A 26394-nucleotide genomic window follows, 5' to 3' on the forward strand; every position below is an offset into this window, starting at 1 on the left:
AGCATGCGCGATCGGCTCCTGGGTGCGCGTGCGCTGTGTCCCCAGGTGGTGTCCCGCGCGGTTGTCAGCGACTGGAGGTACGCGCGGCCCGGGGGTGGCGGGGAGCCGGGACTCGCGCCTGCGCGCTGGGGATGGCGTCCCTGGGTCGCCGGGGTCGCCGGAGGCTAACAGGGTGCGGTGGGAGGAGGCTGCTTCGCTAACCTTTCCTGCAACCCCGCCAGCCCCGCACGTGTCGCGTTGCGAGGCGTTTTGTCAGCTCTACGACCCAGCGGATGTCACCTGTAAGCTCCTGTGTCCTGGCTCGCAGGCAGACGAGCCCCAAGAGCTTACAGCTATGGTGGGCTCCTTTCCTGCAGATTGACAGCCTTTCGGGGTTAGCCGCTAGGTAGAATTTCACTCCCCTTTATGTTCTGTAATTTGGTTGTTGGTTATCTCCCAGGTGGGGCGTGGTTTAGGAATACCGTCCCCGAATGAAAGTCCGTGTACACTAATTGCTGATTTATTTTTAGCGGTGGGAACTCTGATGACGGTCAGTGCTTTGAATAGGATCCAGCAGGAAAGGGGAGTCTCCCAATTTTAGGGGAAGGCTGTGCAGTTAGGGTTTTTAAAAAGGAAGAAATAAGACCTTTGTAAATGACACTGTGTTTGAGCTTTGCTCGGGCCCTTCACCTTGCCATCCTTAATCATGCAGGTTACAAGGGAGCAGAATTGAGGTTCAGATCACTCCCATACAAGTATGCACCTCTGAAAGACACCTATAAGGTCCAAACGTAGCTGGAAATCGGGAGTGGGTTTCTGAGCACCACGATTAAGAGTCTCTCTTCTGTATGCTTCCTGTCTTAATTCTCTCAATGCCAAGAAATAAGTGTAAAGATTGCTGTAAAATGAATACCTGCGGGTTATCTCCTCCATTAAGTAGTATCCCCTTATCCCCTTGGTGGTTTTTCAGTCTCACCCTAGATGACCTGAGGTGATGAGAAGGTTTCTGTTGCTGTACGCCACACAGCGAGGACAGGCGAAGGCCATTGCAGAAGAGATAAGTGAGCAGGCTGTGTCGCACGGGTTTGCTGCAGATCTTCACTGTGTTAGTGAGTCAGGAAAGGTAAGGGCAGCTGTGCCTGCAGATTTTCCTGTGCTTTGTGATGTAAAATGAAGCTCTGTATGCATTCCTTTCCATGTTTTTGTTAAGGGGACTCACCCAGGCCGGCCTTGAACTCACACTGTAGCGGAGGCTAAATTTGAACTTGGTAACGTTCTACCAACTAACTGAGATTAAACTTAGATGTATACATGTCGATGAGGCTAAAAAAAAAAATCTGAAACAGAGAGATACTATCTTAAACATTTGAATTAGCTTAGAAAAGCTTAGAAACTGAAACAGATACTTGCTGCCTGCAAACGGTAACAGTGTATGGTTCATTCATCAGCAAAGGCGAACAAAACTCTGCGTCCTTTGCACCTGGTCACAGGACTGGTCGCTAGTGTTTGTTGCAATAACTCAGCAAGAAGGAAGACAGGAAACTGGGCTGGTTGCTTCTGTTTGCTTTGTCTTGCTCTTGCTGGTGTGTTAAATCACAAATTCATGCAATCCTGTATCCTGATTTGGTCTCCTTGTTTTGTAGTATGACCTGAAAACAGAAACTGCTCCTCTGGTAATGGTCGTATCTACCACAGGAACTGGAGATCCACCCGACACAGCCCTCAAGTTTGTTAAAGAAATAAATGACAGGACGCTACCCACAGACTTCTTTGCTCACCTGCGGTATGGATTATTGGGTAATGAACTGTGCTTTGTTTTTAATATTTGCAGTTACTGCTTTGATATAGGAATATAGCTTTCAAAACCATGAAATATAATTGCATGTGTCTTTTCACAAAAATATTGTATCTATATAAAATGTAGAAATGTCCATGATAGTCTAACTTATACTCCAAAGCAATGTTCTGATTCTCTCCTCCCTCTCCCCCCCATCCTGGGTGTATCTGGGCATCCATCCCAGGGCCTCACACCCTAGCAGAGCATGTTACCACTCAGCTACACCCCCAGCACTCTGCAGAGCCTCTCCAGTAGCCATAGAATATTTTCAGAATATTAGTGTCTAGGTCTCACTGCAAACCTAAGGTAGAATTCTTGAAGGAGCAAATAATTAGGATATTCAGTTGTTTAAGATTAACAGCAGGTCTCTAAACGAGTATGTTCCCTAAGAACATAACTTCAGAACTGCGGTTTTCAGTCCCAGCTGGGGAATCTTAATTAATAAAATAATTCTTTTGTATTCACTTGGCCTGCTAGAAGTGACTCCGCAGTTCAGAGGTGAGACTCTGTTCTCTGTAGTTAGTAGCTCTTTGCCAATGGTCAAATCCATCACATGTTAAGGAAATGGTCTAGAGCTTCGTAAAGCATAATTTAAACAGGCTATAGTAAGGATCAGAAGGGCCAGCAAGACGGCTCAGTAGATTAAACAGCTCGCCACCAAGCATGACAGCCTGATTTCAAAGCCAGTTGAGCTATTTCTTCAGATTCCTGCATTGTTACATTTATTCATGGAAGCAGAAATGTTAAGTATGTGCATTTCCTTGACCGGGCGCAGTTTGTTTTGTTGCTGTCTGGTGCTTTCATGACGCGCAGTAGAGGGACACCACATGGCGTCGCTGAAGAAAGTGAGGAAAGGTGCATCCATACATTATTTCTTCTAGATGTGCCAGAGTACATTTTAGTTCTCTGTCGGTTATGTTGCTGAGCCTTTGTATGCACTGAGTATTTGGGTTCTCTAGGTTTGGGTGACTCGGAATACACATACTTCTGCAACGGAGGGAAAGTAATCGATAAACGACTTCAGGAGCTTGGAGCCCAGCATTTCTATGACACTGGACATGCTGATGACTGTGTAGGGTAAGAACAGCGCATGTCTGTTTCCAGTACACTTTCACATGGTGGAAGTTGGTGGGCTTATAGATGTTTGGCTTGGGTTAGCACTGCCGGTCATCTGAGAGCCTCTTATATCTCATCGTTTATCCGGAATCCAGGAAGCTCAGATGAGTGGAGCCTGATTGGCCTATGTTGTCACATCCCGCATCCCCGCCTCTACCCCCAGTATCTGTTAATGGAAAGAGGGAAGCATCCGGCAGGTTACATGCATCTCAGAGTATGGAAGTATTTGTAAGAGTGAGCGTTTTTCTGGCAACGTTGGTATTGCCTTCATGTCTTTTCTTTGCCCTGCTCACAGGGGCCCTGTTAGCATCTCCTCTAGTGGAAGGAGCCCTCAGGCCGAGCATCACTGATTACGGCATGTCTTGGCTGTCTCTTACCATCTTAATGGAGTGCACTGTTACCCTTTTTTCTTTTTGGAGCTCAGTATTTGAGCCTGTGCACAGCCTTCCATATCCACCTAACATGTTTCTGTCCAGGTCTTCAGCCCTGTTCTTTCACAGTCTGCTGATTAACCTTTAACGGTCATTATTGTAGCCAGATGAGAGTACACAGTTTTGGGTTTTGTTTTATTTTGTTTTTAATTCTGTAAAAACACTGAATGAATTTCCAATCAGCGTGTCGTAAATGAGCTGCTGTAGTAATAGTGACATCATTGATACCCCGCTCTTCGCAGTGCTCCTTTTCTGGGTGTGCAGGGACTTCTCACAGTCCCCCTCATCCTGTACAGTGCCCCCGCCTCCCGTGAGTTCCTTCAGCTGCAGTGCTAGGAAGGGTCCTGTCTCATGCACGGTTCCCTCACAGTGACAAAGTTCCGGCATTTTCCACATTACCTGCTCGTCCTGCGGCTTTATTTTGAGCTCTCTTTTGTGAGCTTGGTTTATCTGTAGGATATAATGTTTGTATCAATCTTTAGGCTGATTTCCTGTGTTTCGGGGTCATGTACTTGATCGAGTATTAGAATTCCTGAGTGTGTTCAGTAGTTTGTGCATCTTAAATGCTCAGCCTGACGTCTTTGTGCGTCCGGAGTAAAGGTGTTTGGCTGGAGACTTTCTTGTCTGAAAAGCTGAGACCTCTCTTGCTCCCGTGTGCCTGGGTTGAAACCTTGCATTCCCACTTGACCAAGAGTCTTTGCTCACTCATCTTTCTGTGCCTGAGATGGATAATTGTGGGATGCACTGTGCAGGTTCAGGCCACGGTAAGACAGACTGATGCTCGTGGACCAGGACCATGCTTCTTCCCAGCGTGCACTGAGTGGGCACCGGCTCCTTTCACAGTTACTGGTAGCATTGTCTAACTCTTTCTCAGTTGTGAGAGTGAAGCTTCACATGTAGCTTACCATTGAACTTGCTTTTGTGAAGACTCCCCAGGGTAAATAACGTCTGTAGCACCAAACTCCTAATGAACTCAGTGGGCTCACACTCTGGGAAGATGGCGCTCTGAGGTGAGCCTCCTGATGGCCAGTCACCTATCACAGTGATGAGGAGTTGATGCTGTCTTTCAGTTGAGATAAAAAGTGATCATTTCATTTCCTTCAGTGTCTGCCTCACACTGTCTTGTCCACACCCTCTCCTTAGCCACCACTGTTGGTGGTGTGTCAGGGACACTGTGGTCGTGTTGTGCTTTGTTAGTCCTAACTGAACCTCTGCAAGTTAGGAGTGAGTGATTCCACTTTCTGAAAGAAAGAGAGGGAGGGAGAAGGAAGGAATTCTTTTCCTGAGATTAACCTCCTGGAAATCTAAAGGGGGGAGAAAGAGAAAGAGATCACATTTTAAAGGACACGTTCATAGATTGGTAGATAGGGAGGGAACTTATTTAGTTAGACATTTAGTCTTAATTTAGAATGTTTTTTTTTTGTTGATATCCATTAATAGACAAAGCGAGGTGGTACCTTCGACTGATAAAATGACCATTTATAACAGTGTTGCTAAACTCTGTTCGTGTTATCGGGTTTGAACACACTTGTAAAATGTTAGGTCCCTGGAATGAAGACAGCCAGCTATGAGGGCCATTAGATTCCCATTATCTGGGCCAAATAGCTTCATCTCTCAGCTCGTTTGCTTTGTATGCATGTTCAGTTGTACAGTGCTAATCAGGGCAATGCTGTGCTTTTGAAAATAATCACTTGTGTATTTTTTGAGTAGTCTCTTTAGTGCTTTTAGCATTTACATACAGTGCTCTGCTGAGCAGACAGGCTACTTGTTATTTCACCGTTGTTCTCAAATGCACAACTTAGGCCTTTGGTTTCTTCCCTGTGTCACATACAGTTTAGAGCTCGTGGTCGAGCCGTGGATTGCCGGACTCTGGGCTGCCCTCACAAAGCTCTTTAAGACGCTCGGAGAACAGGAGATGAGTGGTGCGCCCCCACGGCCAGCAGACACCCCCTCAGACACTGCTGTGGGGCCCGAGTTGCTTCATGTCCAGTCGCAAGTTGAACGCCTGAGGTTAGAGGATGCGGACAAAAAGGACCCTGAGGTTTGGGGACAAAATGAAGCAAACAGGAGTCAGACGAGAGCTTTGATTGAAGACTTTGAGTCCTCGCTCGTCCGCTCCGCTCCCCCACTCTCACAAACCTCTCTGAGTATTCCAGCTTTGCCCCCTGAGTATTTGGAGGTGCGTCTTCAGGAGTCGCCTGGCCAGGTGAGAGATTTACTTATGGTGCCACTCACTGTGAGTTCTTGTTTGTGACATCAGGACAGGGGTCCGAGACTCGCAGACCGAGCGCAGCATCTCCGGCTATAACAACAGTTCCGCGGCGGCCGTGCCATTGTGCTGAGCGCCGTCTGTAGCTGCTTCTGTGAGGAGTGCTCACCGGAGGCCTGCAGAGAAGACCCTTCCAGCAAAGCTAGGCCCCTCTCTGTCACAAGGGGCTTGATGTTGCAGAAGCCTTATTTCCATCCCTGGCGTAGCCTTGCATGGTGCCGCTCTCGCTCTGTCTTCGCTTTCAATGGCTGAGTCCTCGGCCTGCTCACGTCATCTCTCAGGAGCCCTGAGTTCGTCTGGCCCTGCAGGACAGAACCTCAGCACCCCTTCTCGTCCATACTCCCCCAGCTTTTGTTGTTGGGCTCCCCGACTCTGCGTTTACATTGCTGTCTGTGCTGCACCTCTGTCTTCCGTCTGTCACAGTGCAAAGGTCTCGTCACCGCGATGGGTGTCCAGCTGCAGACTCCTGTCCTAGCAGCCTGCAGAGGCTTCTCTAGCACTAAATGTCACTGATGGCGAGAGTCAGACTGTGAGATGCTCTTCTTGGCAGTTGTGTGTAGCTTGAGGGGTAAAAGTGGGAGACAGAGTGAGGAGCTGAGCTTTGGTCCATTCTCAGCAGAGGCCTCAGCCTCCCTTGGGATTTTTTTTGTTTGTTTGTTTGGGTTTTTTTGGGTTTTTTTGAGACAGGGTTTCTCTGTAGCTTTGGAGCCTGTCCTGGAACTAGCTCTTGTAGACCAGGCTGGCCTCGAACTCCCAGAGATCCGCCTGCCTCTGCCTCCCGAGTGCTGGGATTAAAGGCGTGCGCCACCACCGCCCGGCTCCCTTGGGATTTTTGAAAAGCGGACTGGTTCTTAGTGATTGTCTGGTACTGGGACGCAGGCTGGGTTTATGGCCATCGTAGCCCTGGGATTTGGACTGCACTGAAGGGGAGGTGGCTGAAACAGGCTGTGACTGCCACAGGCTGAGCCCTACTTACAGAGCTGGCGGAGGACTGAGCTGGTGCTGGTGGCAGTTCTTCCAAGGGTCACATTCCAGAGTTCCCCCTACTGGGGCTCCGGCTTCCGCTCTGACTTCCCCCAGCCTTCCCATATGTCCAGTTGTCCAAAGTTCACTGGCTTTCATTTGTTAAGATTAAATATAAGAAAATCAAGTTAGGAAAGGACCTGGAAGACATCACAAAGAACTAGGTTTCTGTGCAGTTTCCTAAGACCTGTGCTCTCCTTGCAGGGCCACTGGTCACAAGTACCTCTGAAATAACAAAAACTAAGAGTACCCTTCCTCCATCAGGCCTGCTCGCCAGTAGGCTTGGCCGCCTGCCCCACTGGTCCCAGGACTCTGCCTATCTCTGCTTCTTAGTGCTGAGATGACAAATGCATGCCTCCGTGTCTGGACTTCTAATGTGGGTCTGGGGGTTGTATCCCATTTCTTAGTGCTGGGATGACAGATGCATGCCTCCGTGTCTGGACTTGCCTCCGTGTCTGGACTTCTAATGTGGGTCTGGGGGTTGCATCCCATTATATTTCATCCCGTTTGTTTCTCAAGGAGGAAAGCCAGGTATCTGTGACTTTGGAGGACCCAGTTTTTCAAGTCCCAATTTCCAAAGCTGTTCAACTAACTTCAAATGATGCCGTGAAGACCACTCTGCTGCTGGAACTGGACATTTCAGTAAGTTGTTAGGGAGTTCGTTCTCAACACAGTTGTGTCGTGAAGACACATGGGCCCTTTGGGCGCTTGGTTACTACACCCAGGAGGAGGTGTCTCTGGCAGGGCCTGGCCATTTTATTCCTGACCTGTCATTTTCTCGAAGCCTCTCTCCTTTACTCCAGAGCAAAGGTGAGAGGAGATGTGGCTGTCACTGGCAGAGCAGAGTGTAGCACCCTGACCACAAGCCAGGAGAGCAGTGGGATCCAGGCGGCATTTCACCTGTGGCAGGCCAGCGGAAGGGAGCTGTTCACCTAGGATTAGCCCACAAGGCAGAACTAGAACTCAGACTAGATGGTCAGGAAAGCACCAGCTTCTCAGAGCAGTCTTCCTGGTCTGTAGAGACTCTAGAAAGGTTTGGGAATCTCTCTCCAGAGAGCATTCGCCTGTGGTGTCGGGCTGTACGTGACCATTTGACCCCCATCTGAGGGTCCATCTGCATGTACTTGCTGACGGTTATTTCCGTCAGTAAGTCAGCCCTTTATCTTGAAGAATGTCCCAAGACATACACACAGACAGAATATTGTATACATAATAAATTAATTAATTAATTAATATTAAAAAAAAAAAAAAGAACGTCCCAAGAAGCAAAGTCCCAGGAAAATCAGAGCACTTCATGGTGTCTGTGAACATTCGGTAGATGCTTCTGATAGAAAAGGAAATGACATCAAACCTACTGTATTGTGTCTGTGCTAGTGAGAAAGTCCACGTTCTATTAAATACAGTAGGATGTGTGTGTGTGTGTATACGTGTGTGTACATATGTGCGTGCACACAGGCCTGCGAGAGCTGGAAGGTGATGTTAGGAATGTTCCTAGGATAGTCTCCATCTCAATCACTGAAGCAGCTAGTCTCAGTCAAACCCAGAGCTCTCAGGATGGCTGGGTGTGGGGTGTGCATACCCTATCTCCACCTTCAAAGGCTAGTTTTTCAGGTGGCACACATCCAGCCAGCATTTATGTAAATCCTGGGAATCTAAACTTTGCCCTGCAAACTCACTGACTAGAGCTTTCTGCCCCCACCCCACCCCACACCCCCGCCACATAGTTTTGTTTGCTTTGTTTAAGATGGTGTCGCACTCTGACGACCAAGCTGGCCTATGGCTCCCTAGTGATGGCTTGAGGGTGTGCACCAGCACACACAGCACACCGCCTCTGGTCTTTTCTAGAATAGCTCCTAGTAAAAGTGAGTGACTCACTCAGTTTCACCTTGGTCCTTCTCTAGAAAACTGAGTTTTCCCACCAACCTGGCGATTCCTTCAATGTGATCTGTCCAAACAGTGACTCTGAGGTCGCAGGTCTGCTGCACAGGCTGCAGCTGACTGACAAGCGAGCGCACCGTGTCATCCTGACTGTTAAGACGGACACCAAGAAGAGAGGTGAGACAGCTGCTGCCTGTGACCACACACGCACATGCATGAGCACCAGCAACTCCAGTGCTGGCCGCTTCTCCATGCTGCCTGTGACCACACACACACATGCATGACCACCAGCGACTCCAGTACTGGCCGCTTCTCGGTGCTGCCTGTGACCACACACACATGCATGAGCACCAGCGACTCCAGTGCTGGCTGCTCCTCAGTGCAGCTCTTATTTAGAGTGAGCAGTGTGGCAACACTCACTAGTGGGTGTGGAAAGAGCCCAGAGCCCGTATGTGAAACTCCCATTGTATTTACTTTTCATGGTCACATGTTACTATGTAAAAATAATTTGCTGTAAATAAGAGAAGTTGTTTTATTACTTAAAATATTAATATTAATTGTACATAATCTTGAACTTATTCAGTTCTGAAGTTCCTGTTTTTTAAAAAGAGTTATTTTTATTTTGGGGTGTGTGTGTGTATGCACCACATTGTGCTGGTGTCTGGTTAAGGCCAGAAAGGGGTGCTGGATCCCTGGAGCTAGAGTTACAGGCGTGTGGGTGCGGGAACTGAACTGGGGTCCTCTAGAACAGCTGGCATGCTTAATATCTGAGCCATCTCTCCAGCCACTGAGGTTACTTTTAATTTCCCTGGAACATGGTCATCTTTTTCCACTCTGTTTAGATAATTGCCTTCTATTTGGTACATTTTGAATTTATCATTCTTTTACTTTTGTGAAGTGGTTGTTTCTTCCTGACATATTTGTTTCTGCCAGTGTCTTCTTGATCATTGCCTCAACATCGCACGGGGTAGCTCTGGAAAGTGTCTCAGCTAGCTGTATTTTGGTGAATGCAGAGCTGTTCTGATGATGTTTTTGTGGCTGTGTCTTTTCTCTGCCCTGACCCTTCTGCCTCATCTGCCAGGAGCTGCTGTGCCCCAGCATGTGCCCAAGGGCTGTTCCCTACAGTTCATCCTCACCTGGTGTCTGGAAATACGGGCAGTTCCTAAAAAGGTATTTCTCTTTGTCCCTGAGTGACTCAGAAGATGGGCAGTGCATGTTTAGGACTTTTGGATGAGCCTGATACCTGCCCCTTAGAGCTATAAGAGATAATTCAGGTGTCTTTCTAATGTCATGGAAACGGATCTCCTTCAGCTGCCCTATCACCTGCCTTTAATGTCACACAGTAACAGGCGACAGCCTGGGCTGCACTGCCCCCTCTCCTCCTCACCCCTCCCCACCACCTGCTGTGCGACTGCAGATCTGTGTGGGCGGAGTGGGAGTCCTTGGGAGCTGTAGAGGGATTTTAGGATAGACTGAGCCACTAGAGGTCAGTATTACATCAGGAACTGTATTTTAAAATGCTTGTAGCTATTTTTTTCCCTAAACTGCTGTGCTGGACTGGAACTGTCTGAGCAAACGGACAGTGCTAATACAAAGCAGGCTTCTGTCTCCCATTGAGCCTACGCACTGCTGGTCTTGGGAAGTAAACCGCCTTAGAGTCTTAGACACAGAATTCATTTTGATGAGAACTTCTTAAATTTAATTAATTCAGGTTGGCTTTAACTTTACCTGCATTTTAAGTTTTACAAAGTATATGTCAATATATTTCTTTACTATACAAAATGTGCTGTGTTAAAAATATCTGTGAGGATGTGGCATAGGATGTCAGAGTTTAATTCTGGAATCTAATTCCTCTTCCACACACGTCCATGTTCTGGTATGGAAAGACTGAGGGTGTTTTTAATGTATGCATCATATTCATTGGCTTGATCATGAACATGTTTGGAGATTTTCCATGGTGGAGGAAATGTCTAAATAGAAATTTCTGTACTATGATAGTCTTTGCACACGTTTGGAACATATGTTTTTTGTTTGTTTGTTTGTTTTTGTTTTTGTTTTTTTTTTTTTGGTTTTTCGAGACAGGGTTTCTCTGTGGCTTTGGAGCCTGTCCTGGAACTCGCTCTGTAGACCAGACTGGTCTCGAACTCACGGAGATCCGCCTGCCTCTGCCTCCCGAGTGCTGGGATTAAAGGCGTGCGCCACCATCGCCCGGCTGGAACATATGTGTAAAATAATTTTTTTCGAGTATATTTGGTATTTCAAATTATTTATCCTTTAAAGCCTTGAAACATTTTCTGATGTTTCAGCGTGTTCCTTCTCTTCCATTTCTTAGTTATTCATTCATTCATTCATTCAAGAGAAGGTCTCACCTTATAGTTGTGACTGGCTTGAATTCACAGAGCTAGCCCTGACCACCGGGCAGCTCACGGCCGGCCTCTCTCCTCAGGCCTTTCTGCGCGCCCTGGTGGACTACACCAGTAGTGCAGCTGAAAAGCGGAGGCTGCAGGAGCTGTGCAGTAAACAGGGGGCCGCTGATTACAACCGCTTCGTCAGAGACGCCAGCGTCTGCCTGCTGGACCTCCTCCTCACCTTCCCGTCCTGCCACCCTCCACTCAGCCTGCTGCTCGGTGAGTCGTCCCTGCCCCGGCGCCAGTAAAGAAGGCTGGCCGTTCGTGTCTCGCTGTGGGTTTTGTGCAGATACAGGGTGACCACATCTAAAAGGGGGTGGCCAGTTATAGTGACATCTGGGATCCCTCCTGGAAGCCACAGTTCCTCTCTCTTTCACACTTTCTGATTTTTTTTTCATTTTTTTTTCTGTAATTAATGTCACTGTCATTTTCTCTGTTAATTTATTCAGTTGTGATTTTTTTTTTCAAAGAAATTAGCGTCTTTTCTCGTTTTTTTCTTTTCAGTGAAGTAGTTTAGCTGAGTTTTATCTAGCAGTAGCTGTTCGGAGGGAGAGTGATTTCGCCAATCAGAATGTGGTGTAATTGGGTGTACCGTGTGCCCTGTGTAGAAGGCAGAAGCACTTCCATCCAGGTGCAGAAGTAAGGAGATGAGGAGCAAGGGGGCCCTGGTAGTACAGACTGACACTCCCGAGCCTGGTGCCTGGCTCACAGGGTCTGTAACTGTCCTGGAGTGATGGCCGTGAGCAGGAGGCAGGATCCTGTAACCTTTCTTACTAGACTGCATTTAGTGGAGCAGGGCTGTTTAATAGTCACATGTGTAGTGCTTGCTTGCGTTGAGCCAGCAGGGGGCGCTTGGAGGCCTGTTCTAGCCAGACTTTCCGTTCCTTTGGTTTCTTAGGATTTTTTCCCTTATTTTCCTCCCAAAAATTTTTTTGGGAGAAAAAATCACTATGTGAGGCTAGTCTCCCCCATTCCAATGTCTAAGCCAGCTGGCTGGTACTTTTCGGCTTCATGGTGTTATGGAAAACTTAAGATGAATTCTTTACTGAACTTATTTCCCTGCTTTATTAAGACTAAGCAGTTTTAGAAGGAATATTTCAAAGTTTTGCCCAAGTAAACTAAAAATAGAGCCTGTTATTCACAAAAATTACAAAATTTGTAAGCAGATAATTAAAGTATGGGTCATTTATGTTGCTTTTCCACGAGTCCCTCTGCATCTTGAAGCCACTGGCTTCTGAGGAAGTTGGTTTTTTATCATGTATATAAACACAGGAAGTAAAAGGGCATTGTGCTCCTATTTCCTAAAATTGATGACTGTGATATTTTTGTGGCTTTAACTTTATTTCCCATCTGGAAACTCCTGGACATGTCTCTTCGGCAGCTCCGTAGACACGTGAAAGCAGTGAGCCTGCTGGCTGTGGGCCACTGACGGCTCCGTTCTTCATGTCCTCACCCCTGAGACCAGCGTGGGGAGAGGGATCACTGGGCCAGGTGCTATAAAATCCTTTAAAAGAGAACATCTTATTTTGGATATTGTACATAAGAAAGTTCAGTATAGGCTGGGTTCTGTTCTGTGCCTGTTTCAGTGGGCCTGAGTTAATTGCCTGTTTTTACTTTTTAGAACAGCTGCCCAGACTCCAGCCTCGGCCGTACTCATGTGCGAGGTACGAACACTAACATGATACACAGTTCCTAAGTCCTGCCACACATGAACACTAACATGGTGCATAGTTCCTAAGTCCTGTGAACACTTACTAACATGGTGCACAGTTCCTAAGTCCTGCCACATGTGAACTTCAGATCTGCATACTCCCCTGCTTTCTAGAGCACGGTGTAGACACGGTGTAGTGCACAGTGTAAGTACAGTGTAGACATGGTAGAGAGTACAGTATATGCACAGTGTAGACATGGTGTAGAGTACAGTGTAGACACGGTGTAGACATGATGTAGAGTACAGTGTAGACACAGTGTAGACACGGTGTAGAGTACAGTGTAGACACGGTGTAGACATGGTGTAGAGTACAGTGTAGACACGGTGTAGACATGATGTAGAGTACAGTGTAGACACGGTGTAGACATGATGTAGAGTACAGTGTAGACACGGTGTAGACATGGTGTAGACATGGTGTAGAGTACAGTGTAGACACGGTGTAGACATGGTGTAGAGTACAGTGTAGACACGGTGTAGACATGGTGTAGAGTACAGTGTAGACATGGTGTAGACACGGTGTAGACATGGTGTAGGCACAGTACAGTGCAATCTGAAGAGCCCAGGGCTTCTATACCCTGGGAGTTCACAGTTTGTACCTGATGATCCATGTTCCCGTTTAAGGCAACTGAAGAGCTGGCAGAGTGAGTGCTGGCCTGGGCCTTCCAGTGCCCTGCCCTTGCCCCTGCAGCAGGGGTGCCTGTGGAAGTGAGTTCACCCTCCCTTCTTACATAGTACAGCGTGGACTGAGGTTGGTGAACGTCTCCTGGTGGTTTCTTCACTTTCACACCTGTCAGCTTTATAAATAATACCCAGTGCATTTGTCCCTGTCATTGGCACGGTAATAAACTCAGTCGGGTAAATACTGAGTAGGGAATCTTGAAGGAAGAGCCGTGGGGCATCTCACTTCCTAGATAGAACTGGAGCCTTTCCTGAAAGACCTCACCATGCAGAAGCAAGGGTTAAGATGGCTCTTGTCTAGAGCGGCATCATGGTGGATTGGAGCCCCCTTCTCCCAGCACAGTGAGACAGCAGCATCCGTCCCTGTGTCTTTGCAGCTCGAGCTTACTCCGTCCTGACAAGCTTCACTTCGTGTTTAACATCCTGGAGTGTCCATCCCCCACCACAGCGGCCGCACCGCGGAAGGGGGTGTGCACAGGCTGGTTGGCCACATTGGTAGCGCCGTTTCTTCAGCCAAACACGGAAGCTCCGCACACAGACCGTCCTGATGCCCTGGCTCCTGAGGTACTAGGACAGTGTGAGCTAAGCTCGGCCTGAGCTCAGCTCTCACCTGACTGGACACTGTCTAACATGTTAAACATGCAGCTGTTGTTGTCTGTTGTTGCGTCTTGTGTTTGTAGAAAAGAATGCATTTTCTGTGACTGCTCTTGTGGGGGCAGTGATGTCTCCTAGTGCTGTGTCCCAGCTGGGTAGTGGTATGATCTTACTATATATCTTGATCATAGCTACTCTACACCCTACTCAAGCTTCCCCCGGGACACCCCCATTCACACTCCATCCCAGCTCATGTCCTGATTTGTTCATTTATTTTAAGTTACTGAGTTCAGTTAGTGTTGCCCGTGTGCTCATGAGGGTGGACCTGTCCACTGGGCTCAGGAACATACCAGTGGCCACAGACTCGGAGAAAAGTGACCCCCCCACACCACCACCACCACCAGCTCCAACAGGTCCTACCCTGGGGGCTGCTTGTGTTTATACTTCTTAGCCTGCCTTCCTGGTCACTTATTCCATGGCTAATTCTTTTAACTCACAGGTGAAAAAGTCTGCTAAGCGAAAGCACTTTTGATATGAGTAGAAAAGGAAATATTTGCAAAACAAACTGTTCCTTCTTCCTCTGTCGTATGAGACGTGTTCAAGGCTTTAGTTGGGTCTGGTGCTGCTGTGTGACCGAGTGATGCTTCTCTGAGAGGAGTTGACACGTACGCACCCTCACAAGCTCACTTAAGTGCTCGTTCGAGCTCACCTGGATTGTCTTTACTCACCAAAGCCGGTTCAATATTCCAGATACTGATCTCTCCTCGAGCAACACATTCTTTCCGCTTACCAGATGACCCTTCGGCCCCCATCATAATGGTGGGCCCAGGAACTGGCGTAGCGCCCTTCATTGGCTTCCTCCAACACAGGTGTGTGCTCCTTGTCCTCGGGTGGAGACAGATTGCTCATTTTGTCTTCAGTCATGTTAGAATAGTAGGTGTTGGTCATAAAATTTTTCCTTTAAAAGGTTTCCACCTACTATCAGGTGCTGTAGTTATTTGTCCCGTGGGGAAGGTGTTTTTCAGTCTCTGCTCCAAGTCTGGAGCTTCCCTGTGTGTGGTGACATTTCTAGCTGTCACTCTGCGTGTTTGTCTGTGCTATGGATTATAGCATATGTCCTTGGGGAGGAATTTAAGGCACACCTTTGTGCGATGGCGGGTTCAGCTGTCCCTGACCTGAGCTGGGGCAGTAGTCACAGGTACACCTGTAGCGGCTGTCTAAAGTGAGCCCAGACTAGAAGAGTGGCCTAGTGGGCATCTAGAAGAGCCATGTGGTAGAGCAGACTGATCTGGCTTCTCTCTTGTTCCTCAGCCACTGCTCTTCAGGCCCTACTCTCACCACCTGTGGTGACAGTGACTAAGCTGTCAACTCCTACAGGCTGTGCTCACCGTCCATTGGTTCCTCTGTGTGGGCTGATGCTGAGACAGCACAATGCTGAAGTGTGTGGTGAAACAAGTCACACACTCCATTGTAGACAGAAGTTTCTGCCCCACCTGGTCCCGTAGCCATTCAGTCACAAACACACAGATGCTTACCTCAATTAGAAACTGGCCTACTAGCTCAGGGTTATTATTCACTAACTCTTACAATATAATTAACCCATAATTCTTATCTATGTTTAGCCATGTGGCTTGGTACCTCAATCAGTGCAACATTCTCATCTTCCTCTGCATCTTAGTGGTGGCTGCAGACTGAGCATTTCCTCTTCCCAGAATTCTCCTGTTCTGGTCGCCCCACCTCTACTGCCTGGCTACTGGCCAATAAGTGCTTTATTAAACCAATACAAGTAACAAATTTTTACAGGGTACAAGGGCATTTATCCCACAGCACTTCGTGACCTCCTTTGCGGTCACATCCCTGGTTAACTAGAGGCTGTCCAATGTGCTCTACCTCTTAAACATTCTGTCACCTACCAGGTCCCCTCTCAGAACCAAGCCTTTAGCACCTGAAGTTCCGAGAGTTACTCTCTAAAGTTACTGGTGTGTAATTTGTTAGGATGTCTGCTCAGTGTGAACAAGAGCCCAGGATCAGTCCTGAGTGCTGTGACATAAAATCCCAGATAATATCCAGACATAGCAAGTGCTGTTACAGTGTAAAGGTGGATTTTACAGACCTGCTGGTTGGCGATATTTCCTGATAAGATACTAGTTCATGTGCTCACTATATCAAACATTCCCTTTTTGTCTTAGAGAGAAACTCCAAGAACAGCACCCAGATGGAGATTTTGGAGCAATGTGGCTGTTTTTTGGCTGCAGACATAAGGACAGAGACTATTTGTTCAGGTACACGCGCGTCTGTTGTATCTGGACGGTTGTAATGTGCAGACTCGGTCATCTTTAAGCCGCCACCTTTCTGTGACCATGCTATGTTATGTCGCAGAGAGGAGCTCAGGCGTTTCCTCAAGATTGGGGTCTTGACTCACCTGAAGGTCTCCTTCTCGAGAGATCCCCCCCGAGAGGGGGAGGAGGCCCCAGCAAAGTACGTGCAGGACAACCTCCAGCGCCACAGCCAGCAGGTGGCCAGGACCCTCCTCCAGGAGAACGGCTGCATTTATGTGTGTGGGTACGTGGCCCGGTGGAAAAGGCAGCTCTGCTGCTGTGGATGGATCGAGGGGCCAGGGAAGAGTGTGACAGTCACTGAGTTTTCACCTACCTCCCACATAAGCACACAGCGAACAATCAAGTCTAGCGCACACTTAACAGCCGGTTTCTTTCCAGGGAAGCAGTGTGAGTGCTGGCCCTTGCCCTGAAGAATGCTTTACTCTGGGTGCATGTTTGCAGCATCTGAAAATTCGTATTAAAACCTAGTCACACCAGGCGGTGGTGGCGCACACCTTTGATCCCTACTTTTAGGAGGCAGAGGCAGGCGGATATCTGAATTTGAGGCCAACCTGGTCTACAGAGCAGGTTCCAGGACAGTCAAAGTGGTTACATAGAGAAACCCTGTCTCAAAGGAAAACTTCAGTCACTTAAATTGAAATCTCACATAGATTTTGTTGTGTAGAAGGCATTTGTGATTTGCAGCACTAAGCCAGCAAGAGGAAAGTAGGATTTGACTCTGAGAATGCCCCTCAGATTAGCATCCTTTTTCTCTAGGGCGGTTTGTGGTGGTCAGGAGGCAGAAGACCTGGGTCACTCTTAGCACTAGCTTTACGTCCATCCTGTGGCAGTGTCTGTCACACAAACTCAAAGGCGCCATGTAGAAACTACATTTCAGAACTTGACTCTAAAACTGTCAGCTAGATAAAAGGAAGTTTTGAAATAAGAAATTTTACTTTTATCCTAAGACACCCCGAGCCTTTGCCATCTTCAGTTAGCCAAGCTTTTATCGAACTTTTTAACTATGATGCGGAAGATGAGATCCTGACTGGTTCAGCTTTTCAAGGTGTGTTCTGCTGTCCAGATGATTTCATGACCCTGATAGTTTGTGGCTCTCACCTGAAGAACACTGCAAACCCCACACACTCTGGTTTATATTTTCATTTAGCTTTTGTTGAAGTTTTTGATCCATGTTTGCAGAGGGCATTTTGGTCTCATTGAGACTGAAGTGTTAGACTGTAAGTAGCAGAGGCAGCTCATCACACAGAAGGGCCAGTTGTGGAGCTAATGTGGCTGTCTCCTCAGTCCTCCCCTGCATAGCCCCTTCCAGTCACCCAGACCTTCCTAGAGAACATGAGTGGCTTCAGAGACGAAGGCTGAGTCACTAGTGAAGCAGGCAGGAGCAGAGAACACTGAGGGAGGGAGAGCCTGTCGGAGCCAGCGGCCAGTCATGTGAGGTGAAGGAGAGAGGAGCTGTAGATGTGACAGAGGGTTTGGCCATGGGCACCGATGCTCTGGAGTGGTTGAGGCAAAGATGAGGAACGAGAAAGATGGTACAGTTTCCCTCCTGGTGGTCAATTGGCAGGACGGGCTGTATTCCAGACATCACGTCCTGGCTTATGTCTTCATCCAACATTGGAGCACCTGCTAAGTGCTTGCGCTGTTTGGACATTGGGAGAAACATGGAGAAGTGAGGCCCCTGCCTGACCTCAGCAGCCATTGTGGGAGAGAGAGGCCTGGAAGCAGTGCTTCATTAACATGGAGTTAGCAAGGGACAGCGGCACACGAGGTGGTGCCTCCTCTGCCTTCAGGAGCTAAGACCCGTCCTTGGTGAAGGGTCTTTCACTTCATGTGCACGAAGGCTTGGGAGGATGAGAGCGAGCAGGTCTGCTGTGCGCTGTGGGAGAGGGAAGGGGTCAGACAGGTGATCCAGGGCTGGGCTTCCCTCACTGGGCTGCTCTAGCGGGGCGGTGAGCCGTGGAGCCATGTGGCCAGCTCTATGTAGAGTGGGCACCCTGGGTGAAGACTTGACCTGGGGTCGGTGAAGCTGGATATCTGTGGGAAACATTCTGAGAAATGAGGAAAAAGCAGAGATGTCAGGGTCAGAGGGAGCTAGGTATGTGATTAATTAATAAAGAGGATTTGGTCTAAAAAAGAATTCCTGTTTGGTAAAGCATGCTCTTTTGTTTTCTAGAGATGCCAAGAACATGGCTAGAGACGTGAACGACGCCCTTGTGGAAATTGTAAGCAAAGAGACTGGAGTGAGCAAGCTGGAGGCAATGAAAACTCTGGCAGTGTTAAAGCAAGAGAAGCGATACCTCCAGGATATTTGGTCATAAAACCGGAAGACATTTTCCCCCATAAAATGCCAAAAGACAATTTTACTGAAGCTGAGTGTAGAATTTTTGACTATTTCTTGGAGGAGGTTGGGTAGGGAACAGATTGCTTAGGAGTCTGGTGCAGTCTCCCACTCCTCCCCTGTGCCCCCCCCCCCCCCGGCACCGCACTGTGGGGTGGAGAGGTCACTGTCATCACGCGTGGGCCCCACAGGAGGACAGGGAGCCGATGGCTCACCTACACATGTGTACATCATGGAAAACTGTGGATATGTTAGCTCTCTATGCAGAATGCACAATATTCATGCCGGTAATATTTAAATTAAATGTAAAGCATACTTTCTGGGTGTTTATATAATTATTTAATTGTGGTTTATTATCAAAACTATATTTCTGATAAAATTTTAATTTTATGATCATCCTTATAAAATAAGGGTTTTTATGCTACTAGAAATCTATTTTGGAATATATTTGTACTCCGCCTCTCTCTTCCTGATGATGTGCAATGCTCTGCAGCTTGGGCGTCCCCCCCCCCAGGAGACATCATGTATACATTGTGTCATGCTGCACCTTGTCCTTCTCGTAGATTCCTTTCCAGTTGGGGTTTCCCAAAACTGATTTTATTTCTGTGATACACTCAGATTGTATCTTAGCCTTAAAATACTCCAGTTAGATTTCTGATTCCAGATTCTCTCGAAAGTTATCAAAATAAAGCCTATGAAAGGACTCTCTGGCACTTGTGTGTTGTTGCTGGGACTCAGCGACTTAAGGAGGGGTATGTTAGCTCAGTCTGGTGTGCGGTGCACGGCGGTGGGGAGCTCATGGTGGCAGAGCTGGGGGCAGCGGTCACGTCGCGTCCACGGTCAAGGGAAGACTGCCTGTGCCCAGCTCTCTCCTTTCATACACTCTGGAGCCCCACCCATGGCACAGTCTGCCAACATTTAGTGTGGGTCTTTCCACCTCAGCCCAACCCAGATAACTTCTCACAGGCACACCTGGGATGTGTCTCCAAACTGTCTGGGTCCTGTCAGCTGACTCAGTATAACTAGCGCAGGTTTGATAAACTTTCTCCGTCTGGTATATTGTCTTATTTAATAGTGCAACATTTGAAACCAATCGATACCTGGCGAAGTGTCCTTGGTCGCTGTGAGAATTAAGATCTGAAAAGGCAATTCTAATAATCTCAACCTTGGTGAGAACTTGCGGCTCTTTCTACTTTTCTCGTCTTACATTGTGTATTTTCACTATTGCATATTTTATGTGCAATAAATAAAATGGGGCTTAGGAAAATGGCACCGAATACTGTTACGTACTCTGAGATCAGTTCTGACGAATGTGTGGAAGTGTAGGTTGAAGACAGATGTAGTTCACTGAGATGCAGTGGAAATTTGCCTCCTTTTAAACTGGCTAATGATTTTCAAGAATCAGCTACTTCTGGTCATTTTAAAATTTAGCATTTATTTGCCTTTTAGCTAGCATCGTTCTTCTATAAACATGGATGAAATTCAATAAAAGGAAATTCCCACTTTCTATGTTCCCATTATGCATGTATCTCCTTATACAACTACACTGAAAACCAGAGGATGGTGATTAACCAAGTGTGTTCAGGACCAGATGTTCTGAGTCAAAGAGAGGACCCATGGGAGGTTCTGAAGGAAGAACCTTCCGCTAGACAGGAGGAGGGTTTAATTAAGAAAGAGCATTAGACAAAAAGAACATTTAAAGATTTCACTATTGCCGTCACCCACTGTTTCCTACGGTTCAGTACTGAAGCTAGAACACAGCACATTCTTTTCACTGTTTCCAGGGTTTCTTAAAGTGCCTCTCCTTAAATTCTCGGGATCCCACACTGCTTAGAAACGCTCTAGTGTGAGGCTGGGAAATGGTGTTTCGTGGCTGGCGGCACAGAACAATAAACAGAAAACAAAGGGGCTTTGGCTCACAGTATGGCAGTCTACTTTTCAGAGATTGTTGAATATTTATCAATAGTGGCAGTTTATTTGGCATTTTAACACAAATATGAATTCTTACTGTGGTTCGTTCAATTAAGACGTATGATACATAAAAGAACAAATAATCCAATTAAAAAAAAATGGGGCATAGACCTAAACAGAGAAATCTCAACAGAGGAATCTAAAATGGCCGAAAGACACTTAAGAAAATGCTCAATATTCTTGGTCACCAGAGAAATGCAAATCAAAACGACTCTGGATTCCATCTTACACCTGTAAGAATGGCCAAGATCAAAAACACTGATGACAACTTATGCTGGAGAGGTTGTGGGGAAAAGGGAACACGTTTGCATTGCTGGTGGGAATGCAAACTGGTACAACCCCTTTGGATGTCAGTGTGGCGATTTCTCAGAAAATTAGGAAACAACCTTCCTCAAGACCCAGTATTACCACTTTTGGGTATATATCCAAAGGATGCTCAACCGGGTCACAAGGACATGTGCTCAACTATGTTCATAGCAGCATTGTTTGTCATAGCCAGAACCTAGAAACAACCTAAATGCCCCTCAACCGAAGAATGGATAAGGAAAATGTGGTACATTTCCACAATGGAGTACTACACAGCAGAAAATAATAATGACATCTTTAAATTTGCAGGCAAATGGGTGGGTCTAGAAAACACCATATTGAGTGAGGTAAGCCAGACCCAGAAAGACAAATATCATATGTACTCACTCAAAGTGGCTTTTGGACATAAAAAAGCAAAGAAAAATGAGCCCACAATTCACAATCCCAGAGAACCTAGACAACAATGAGGACTCTAAGGGAAACATACATAAAAAGACAGGATCTCCTGAGTAAATTGGGAGCATGGGGACCATGGGAGAGGGTAGCAGGGGAGGAGAAAGGAAGGGAAGGGAGCAGAGAACAAAAAACATAAAAATTTAAAAAAATATTGTCTTGGAGAAATTAGCTAAGGGGGAAGCCCTTCCCTATGGTAGGAGGCCACTTTCCCAGACATCCCGAGACCCACGAGGAGAGCTATGGCTTTATGCGGGTTCACCTTCACGCCTATCGAATGCCTCTGTCTTTTTGCTGTTGTGACTGCTGTTGCTCCCATTACTACCACAGCTGACACCATCCTCCACCTACTCTTACAAGAACCCAGACCTTCGCCCTTCCAACATGAAGACCATAGCTCTGGCAGAATCCGCCAGGCTTTCAGTGCCAGGTCCAGACTGGAGTGTAGAAGGAAAAAAGTACTCATGTTCGTGTACGCACACATAAGTAAAAATAGAATAAATGTTTTATTTAAAAAGCCATACGGTACATTGAGCTGTTCTCATCTGAGAAAACTAGCCAGCATGCTAGAGCTAATGGGCCAAGCAGCGATTTAATTAATACAGTTTCTGTGTGATTGTTTTGGGGCTAAGCAGCTGAGAACTAACAGCCTTCTTCCAACAGTCTAGAGCCAATAGTTACAATCAGAAATGTATCCACAGACAATGCTTTAGGATGCTTAGGAAGAGACAAGGTAAATGTATTGCTTGTTGAGACATCCATCAAATTTTGCATGGAATTTCTACCACGGGAGCCAAGTGTGGGGTCTGCGTTCCAGCTTATGGCCAGTCTCTACAGAAAACCTTGCTCCCAGTGAATTCCAAAGAAATTGAACAGGCACTGTCTGCTCTGTAGAAAATGTGCTCCTATTGAGATCTTCCACCTTAGCTGTTTTTAGTTGTGTGACACACAAAGATGAAATGAAGATGCCAGCCGGAGCCGGGCGGTGGTGGCGCACGCCTTTAATCCCAGCACTTGGGAGGCAGAGACAGGCGGATCTTTGTGAGTTCGAGACCAGCCTGGTCTACAAGAGCTAGTTCCAGGACAGGCTCCGTAGCTAGAGAAACCCTGTCTCGAAAAACAAAAAACAAACAAACAACAACAAAAAAAGATGCCAGCCGGCTGCAGCTTCCCCAGGCACCTACAGGAATACTTTATATGACTGATGATGCCCATCTGCATATGGAGACCGCCATGCATCTTCCACACGAAGCAGTGAAATGTGAGTTATCAGTGCACTCTCTGTCCTGCATGGCGGAGCTCAACAGTTCCACATGGTGGCCGCAGGGCTCAAGAGTTGCATCCTCCTTACCTGCTCGTCTACACCTACTACAGTACCGCAGTAGTCCCATGATGCAGCTGTCACCCATCCTGTCTTTCCTGCCTCTCTCAGCAGCAGCATAACCAACCATGTGAGCAAACTGGACAAGGACAACTCAGTGAAGGCCCTCACGGGAAGTAATCAGCAGAGACAGCTTCTATAGTGATATTTTATTTATGTTTGATCAAGAAAGCTTGACAGGAGATCAGGAAGTAAAACTAACCCACCAGAGGCCAGACAATGGTGGCACACACCTTTCACCCCCGGATTTGGGAGACAGAGGCAAATGGATCTCTGGGAGTTCAAGGCCACCCCAGGCTAAAGAAGATCAATGCAGAAACAGAGCCAGGTGGTGGTGGCTCCCACCTTTAATCCCAGCACTAGAGAGCAATATTAGATGGAATGAGACAGAAACGCACTCCCTTTCAGTCTGAGGATTTCTTAGAGGGAAGAGCTCTCTGGTGGCTTGGTTGCTTTGCTTTTCTGATCTTCAGGTTGAACCCCAATATCTCTCTCTGGGTTTTTATTATTCATGCTACAAGCTTCATCTAGGTGGGCCACAAAGGCAGGTGACGTTGGGGCTGCCAGCAAGGTTCCGTGGTGGTGGCACGGGCGGCAGAACTGGGCATAGGAAAAGAAGCTCTCCTGTCATGAGCCACTTCTTGCTTTCTAGATGAGCATTGCCTGAGAAACAGTGGTGTGTCTCTTTGGGTACCTAGATCATAAAATAGGACAGAAGCAATGAGTGAGGGCTGAATAGATGTCTAGTGTCCAGCTTTGTCTCACCTTCCAATGGACTGGCTTCATGTGCAACGCGGTTGAACAAGGCCGTCAACATTCAGTAAAATGCCTCTAGATGGCAGCCTGAGACAACTTTTGCCTGATTTTCATTTGCACCTTTTTTTTCTTCTGTTTTCCCCATGCATAGAAAATAATACTCTTTTTTAAAAATATGTATTTATTTATTATGTATACAATATTCTGTCTGTGTGTATGCCTGCAGGCCAGAAGAGGGCACCAGACCCCATTACAGATGGTTGTGAGCCACCATGTGGTTGCTGGGAATTGAACTCAGGACCTTTGGAAGAGCAGGCAATGCTCTTAACCTCTGATCCATCTCTCCAGCCCCAAAATAATACTCTTTTAGTGATATAAGGTGGCATTTCATATTGCTGTTGTGAGTTGGAGTGTTTTTATTTTTCCCATTGGTCACTTAAAACATCGATTTTCAAAGTAGACATTTGTGTCCCCTAAATCCCTAGGATAAAAGAACGGAACAGGCATCAGGTTTGGACTCAGGGTCGGGATTAACGGGGCCAGCTAGTCACCTCAATACCCTGCATTTATTTCTTTATGAGCTGGAGCTAATGATGCCGCCAGTCCCTCCAGCCCTGGTGGTGGGAATGAAATGAGGTCATCTCTGTAATGCAGCTAACAGTGTGAGACTCACAAAGGCTTGTTAAGCTGAAGTCTGTGTCTCTCTGGGGAATGGGTAGGGTAGAGCAGAAGTCTAAGAAGCAAGTCGGCCCATAACTGCCATTAGCTGAGTGGCCATGGTAACTGCTTAGTGTTTTTGTATCTCGGCTTCTTCGTGTGTACAGGGATATAACACCTTTTCTACGGTGTTCCACGTCTTAGGCAGCTGGGTAAAGCTTTAAGGGCGCATGAAGCCATGCCCAACAGAGTAGCTGGTACTGAGTTTGTACCCACACAGGAGGGTGCAGAACCCCTGAAGAAGCATCCGATCTGCTTCCAGTCTTTCTATGATACAGCAAGACAGGGAAAGTGAAGTCCGAAGAAATGTATTGGATGATTTATGTCTTTTAGATCCTTAGAGAATGCTTGGCTGCCCGCATCTTCATCACACACATTAGCGATTCTCCCGATATCTCTGTCTCTGTGTCTTGGGTCTGACTAAGCTTAGATCAGAGTCCCAACTGCTGTCAGGGTCATGTGAAAGGAATGTTCTAGACAGGAGCAGGTGCAGCAGCGAGTGTACAAGTCATGGACACACATGCAATCCACAGAAAGGAATCTGACCATTTGAAATTTGGTGCACGTAACGCACATACACACACAGAGACACACACACAGACACACACAATGGACTTTGATCCAAATCTCACTAGACAACATCCCTCTATTACTTTCCCCATTTTATCTTTTCCATTTTTCTTCCCAAGTCCCCTCCTCCTTTTGTGTTTCTTCCCCTCTGTCTCTCCTCCTCCCACGTGTGTGTGTGTGTGTGTTTGCGCGCATTACATTGCATTCATTTAGGATTTCCTACACAAGCATGTGCGCTGGCTGGTTTTGTGTGTCAACTTGACACAAGTTAGAGTCATCAGAGGAAGGAGCCTCAACAGAAGAAATTCCTCCATGAGATCCAGCTTAAGGCATTTTCTCAATTAGTGATCAATGAGGAAGAGCCCAGCTCATGGTGGGTGGAGCTGTCTCTGGGCTGGTGGTTCTGGTTCCACAAGAAAGTGGGCTGAGCAAGTCATGGGATGCAAACCAGTAAGCAGCTCTCCTCCATGGCCTCTGCATCAATTCTTGCCTCCAGGTCCCTGTCCTGTTTGAGTTCCTGCCTTCCTTCAATGATGAGCAGCAATGTGGAAGTGTAAACCAAATAAACGCTTTTCTCCCCAGCTTGTTTTTTGGCTATGGTGTTTGCCACAGCCATAGAAACCCTAACTAGGACAGCACGGATGGGGTTGTGTGCACGAGTGTAAAGTAAGCGAGCTGTGCCCTAAGTGTCTCGACCATCTGTGCAATTACTTGTTGCCCCTTTACTGCACCATTGCTGCCCCCGTGTGATGGCTGCTCCCATCCAGGCCTTCTCTGGTGACTTCCACATCCACAAATCCAATCTGCCATCCTCACCGGTCGGTCGTCTGTCACTGTCACAGAGAGGCCCTGCTTCCTTACGGTGTTTGAGATTCCTGCTGAGACCTCCGGGAGCATTTGTCGTCGCTTTAATTTCTGCATTGCTCTGATTTGTTGCATTTCCTCTTGCTAGCAGGAGGACAGTTAAAGACTAATACTTCTAAGCTGCGTCAGGTAATTGAATTGCTCTGAGAGGAACACAGTGTTAAATGGCGTCCATTGCAGCTTAATTTCTGGTGTTATTTCTGGTTACCGTTGAAGTCTGCCAGGTTCCCACTAGGAATCTGGCTCTAGACTGGCATTTAAGATCTTCGTAACTGAATCTACTGTGCTATTCAGGGTTGTTTCTTTCAGACTAGACTCACCGTTACCCAGTACAGCTCCTACAGAGCACGGCTACTTCTGTGGGAAGAGAGATTCACGATAGGCTTTGATTGAAACCGAGGACCCAGTCGCAGCTAAATGACAGGCGCTCGAAATTCTAAAGGACCCTGGGCAGTGAGGCGGGCCCTGATGGAAAGAAGATCAAGTGTTACCAAAACCCTGAGCTGCCCTTCAAGATTTCCCACAGTCCTCTGGGCCATCTTCTATGGACATTTGAGCGTCTCTGTCCCTGCCCAGGTGGTCCACTCAGTTAGATTCTCACAGCAATCAGCATTAGAGGAAAGCAAGGCAGAGGGGGCGGGTCTTGTATCTACAGAGCAGTGAACAAAGATGCTAAGGATACTGAGGGGGAATTAAAGGGAATCCCTGCTGTGAAGACCCAGGAAAACACAGGTGTAAGATGGGCAAACGAAACTGAATGGCCGGTGCATGCACA

At 47.2% G+C, this 26394-nt stretch overlaps 1 protein-coding gene across 7 annotated transcripts; it reads left to right on the top strand.

Moving 5' to 3' along the window:
- Positions 1-46: 46 nt before the first annotated feature.
- On the top strand, positions 47-19297 carry Mtrr (5-methyltetrahydrofolate-homocysteine methyltransferase reductase). 7 transcript variants are annotated; one of them, XM_057790064.1, is made up of 15 exons: positions 47-77; positions 950-1102; positions 1623-1776; positions 2776-2893; positions 5197-5569; positions 7175-7297; positions 8557-8710; positions 9615-9703; positions 10980-11160; positions 12563-12605; positions 13708-13894; positions 14675-14793; positions 16114-16206; positions 16304-16486; positions 18437-19297. In XM_057790064.1, exons 2-15 carry the CDS (start codon positions 974-976, stop codon positions 18579-18581), a joined length of 2091 nt encoding a protein of 696 aa, XP_057646047.1. In that variant the 5' UTR covers positions 47-77; positions 950-973; the 3' UTR covers positions 18582-19297. The 7 variants fall into 7 exon arrangements, with proteins under 7 accessions (XP_057646047.1, XP_057646045.1, XP_057646046.1 ...); XM_057790062.1 differs by lacking the exon at positions 47-77 and adding an exon at positions 96-337; XM_057790063.1 differs by lacking the exon at positions 47-77 and adding an exon at positions 96-281.
- The last annotated feature ends 7097 nt before the right edge of the window (positions 19298-26394 follow it).

Source organism: Chionomys nivalis, chromosome 15 (genome assembly GCF_950005125.1).
Source record: "Chionomys nivalis chromosome 15, mChiNiv1.1, whole genome shotgun sequence".
Lineage (NCBI taxonomy): Eukaryota > Metazoa > Chordata > Mammalia > Rodentia > Cricetidae > Chionomys > Chionomys nivalis.

What these genes read in the sequence shown, in the direction of transcription:
- Mtrr (XM_057790064.1), top strand. Translation starts at nt 974, where the DNA reads ATGAGAAGGTTTCTGTTGCTGTACGCCACACAGCGAGGACAGGCGAAG. An exon ending in TTCAGGAGTCGCCTGGCCAG is followed by an intron (nt 5,570 to 7,174) that starts GTGAGAGATTTA and finishes TTGTTTCTCAAG; the next exon opens with GAGGAAAGCCAGGTATCTGT. An exon ending in CTGATGCCCTGGCTCCTGAG is followed by an intron (nt 13,895 to 14,674) that starts GTACTAGGACAG and finishes TCAATATTCCAG; the next exon opens with ATACTGATCTCTCCTCGAGC.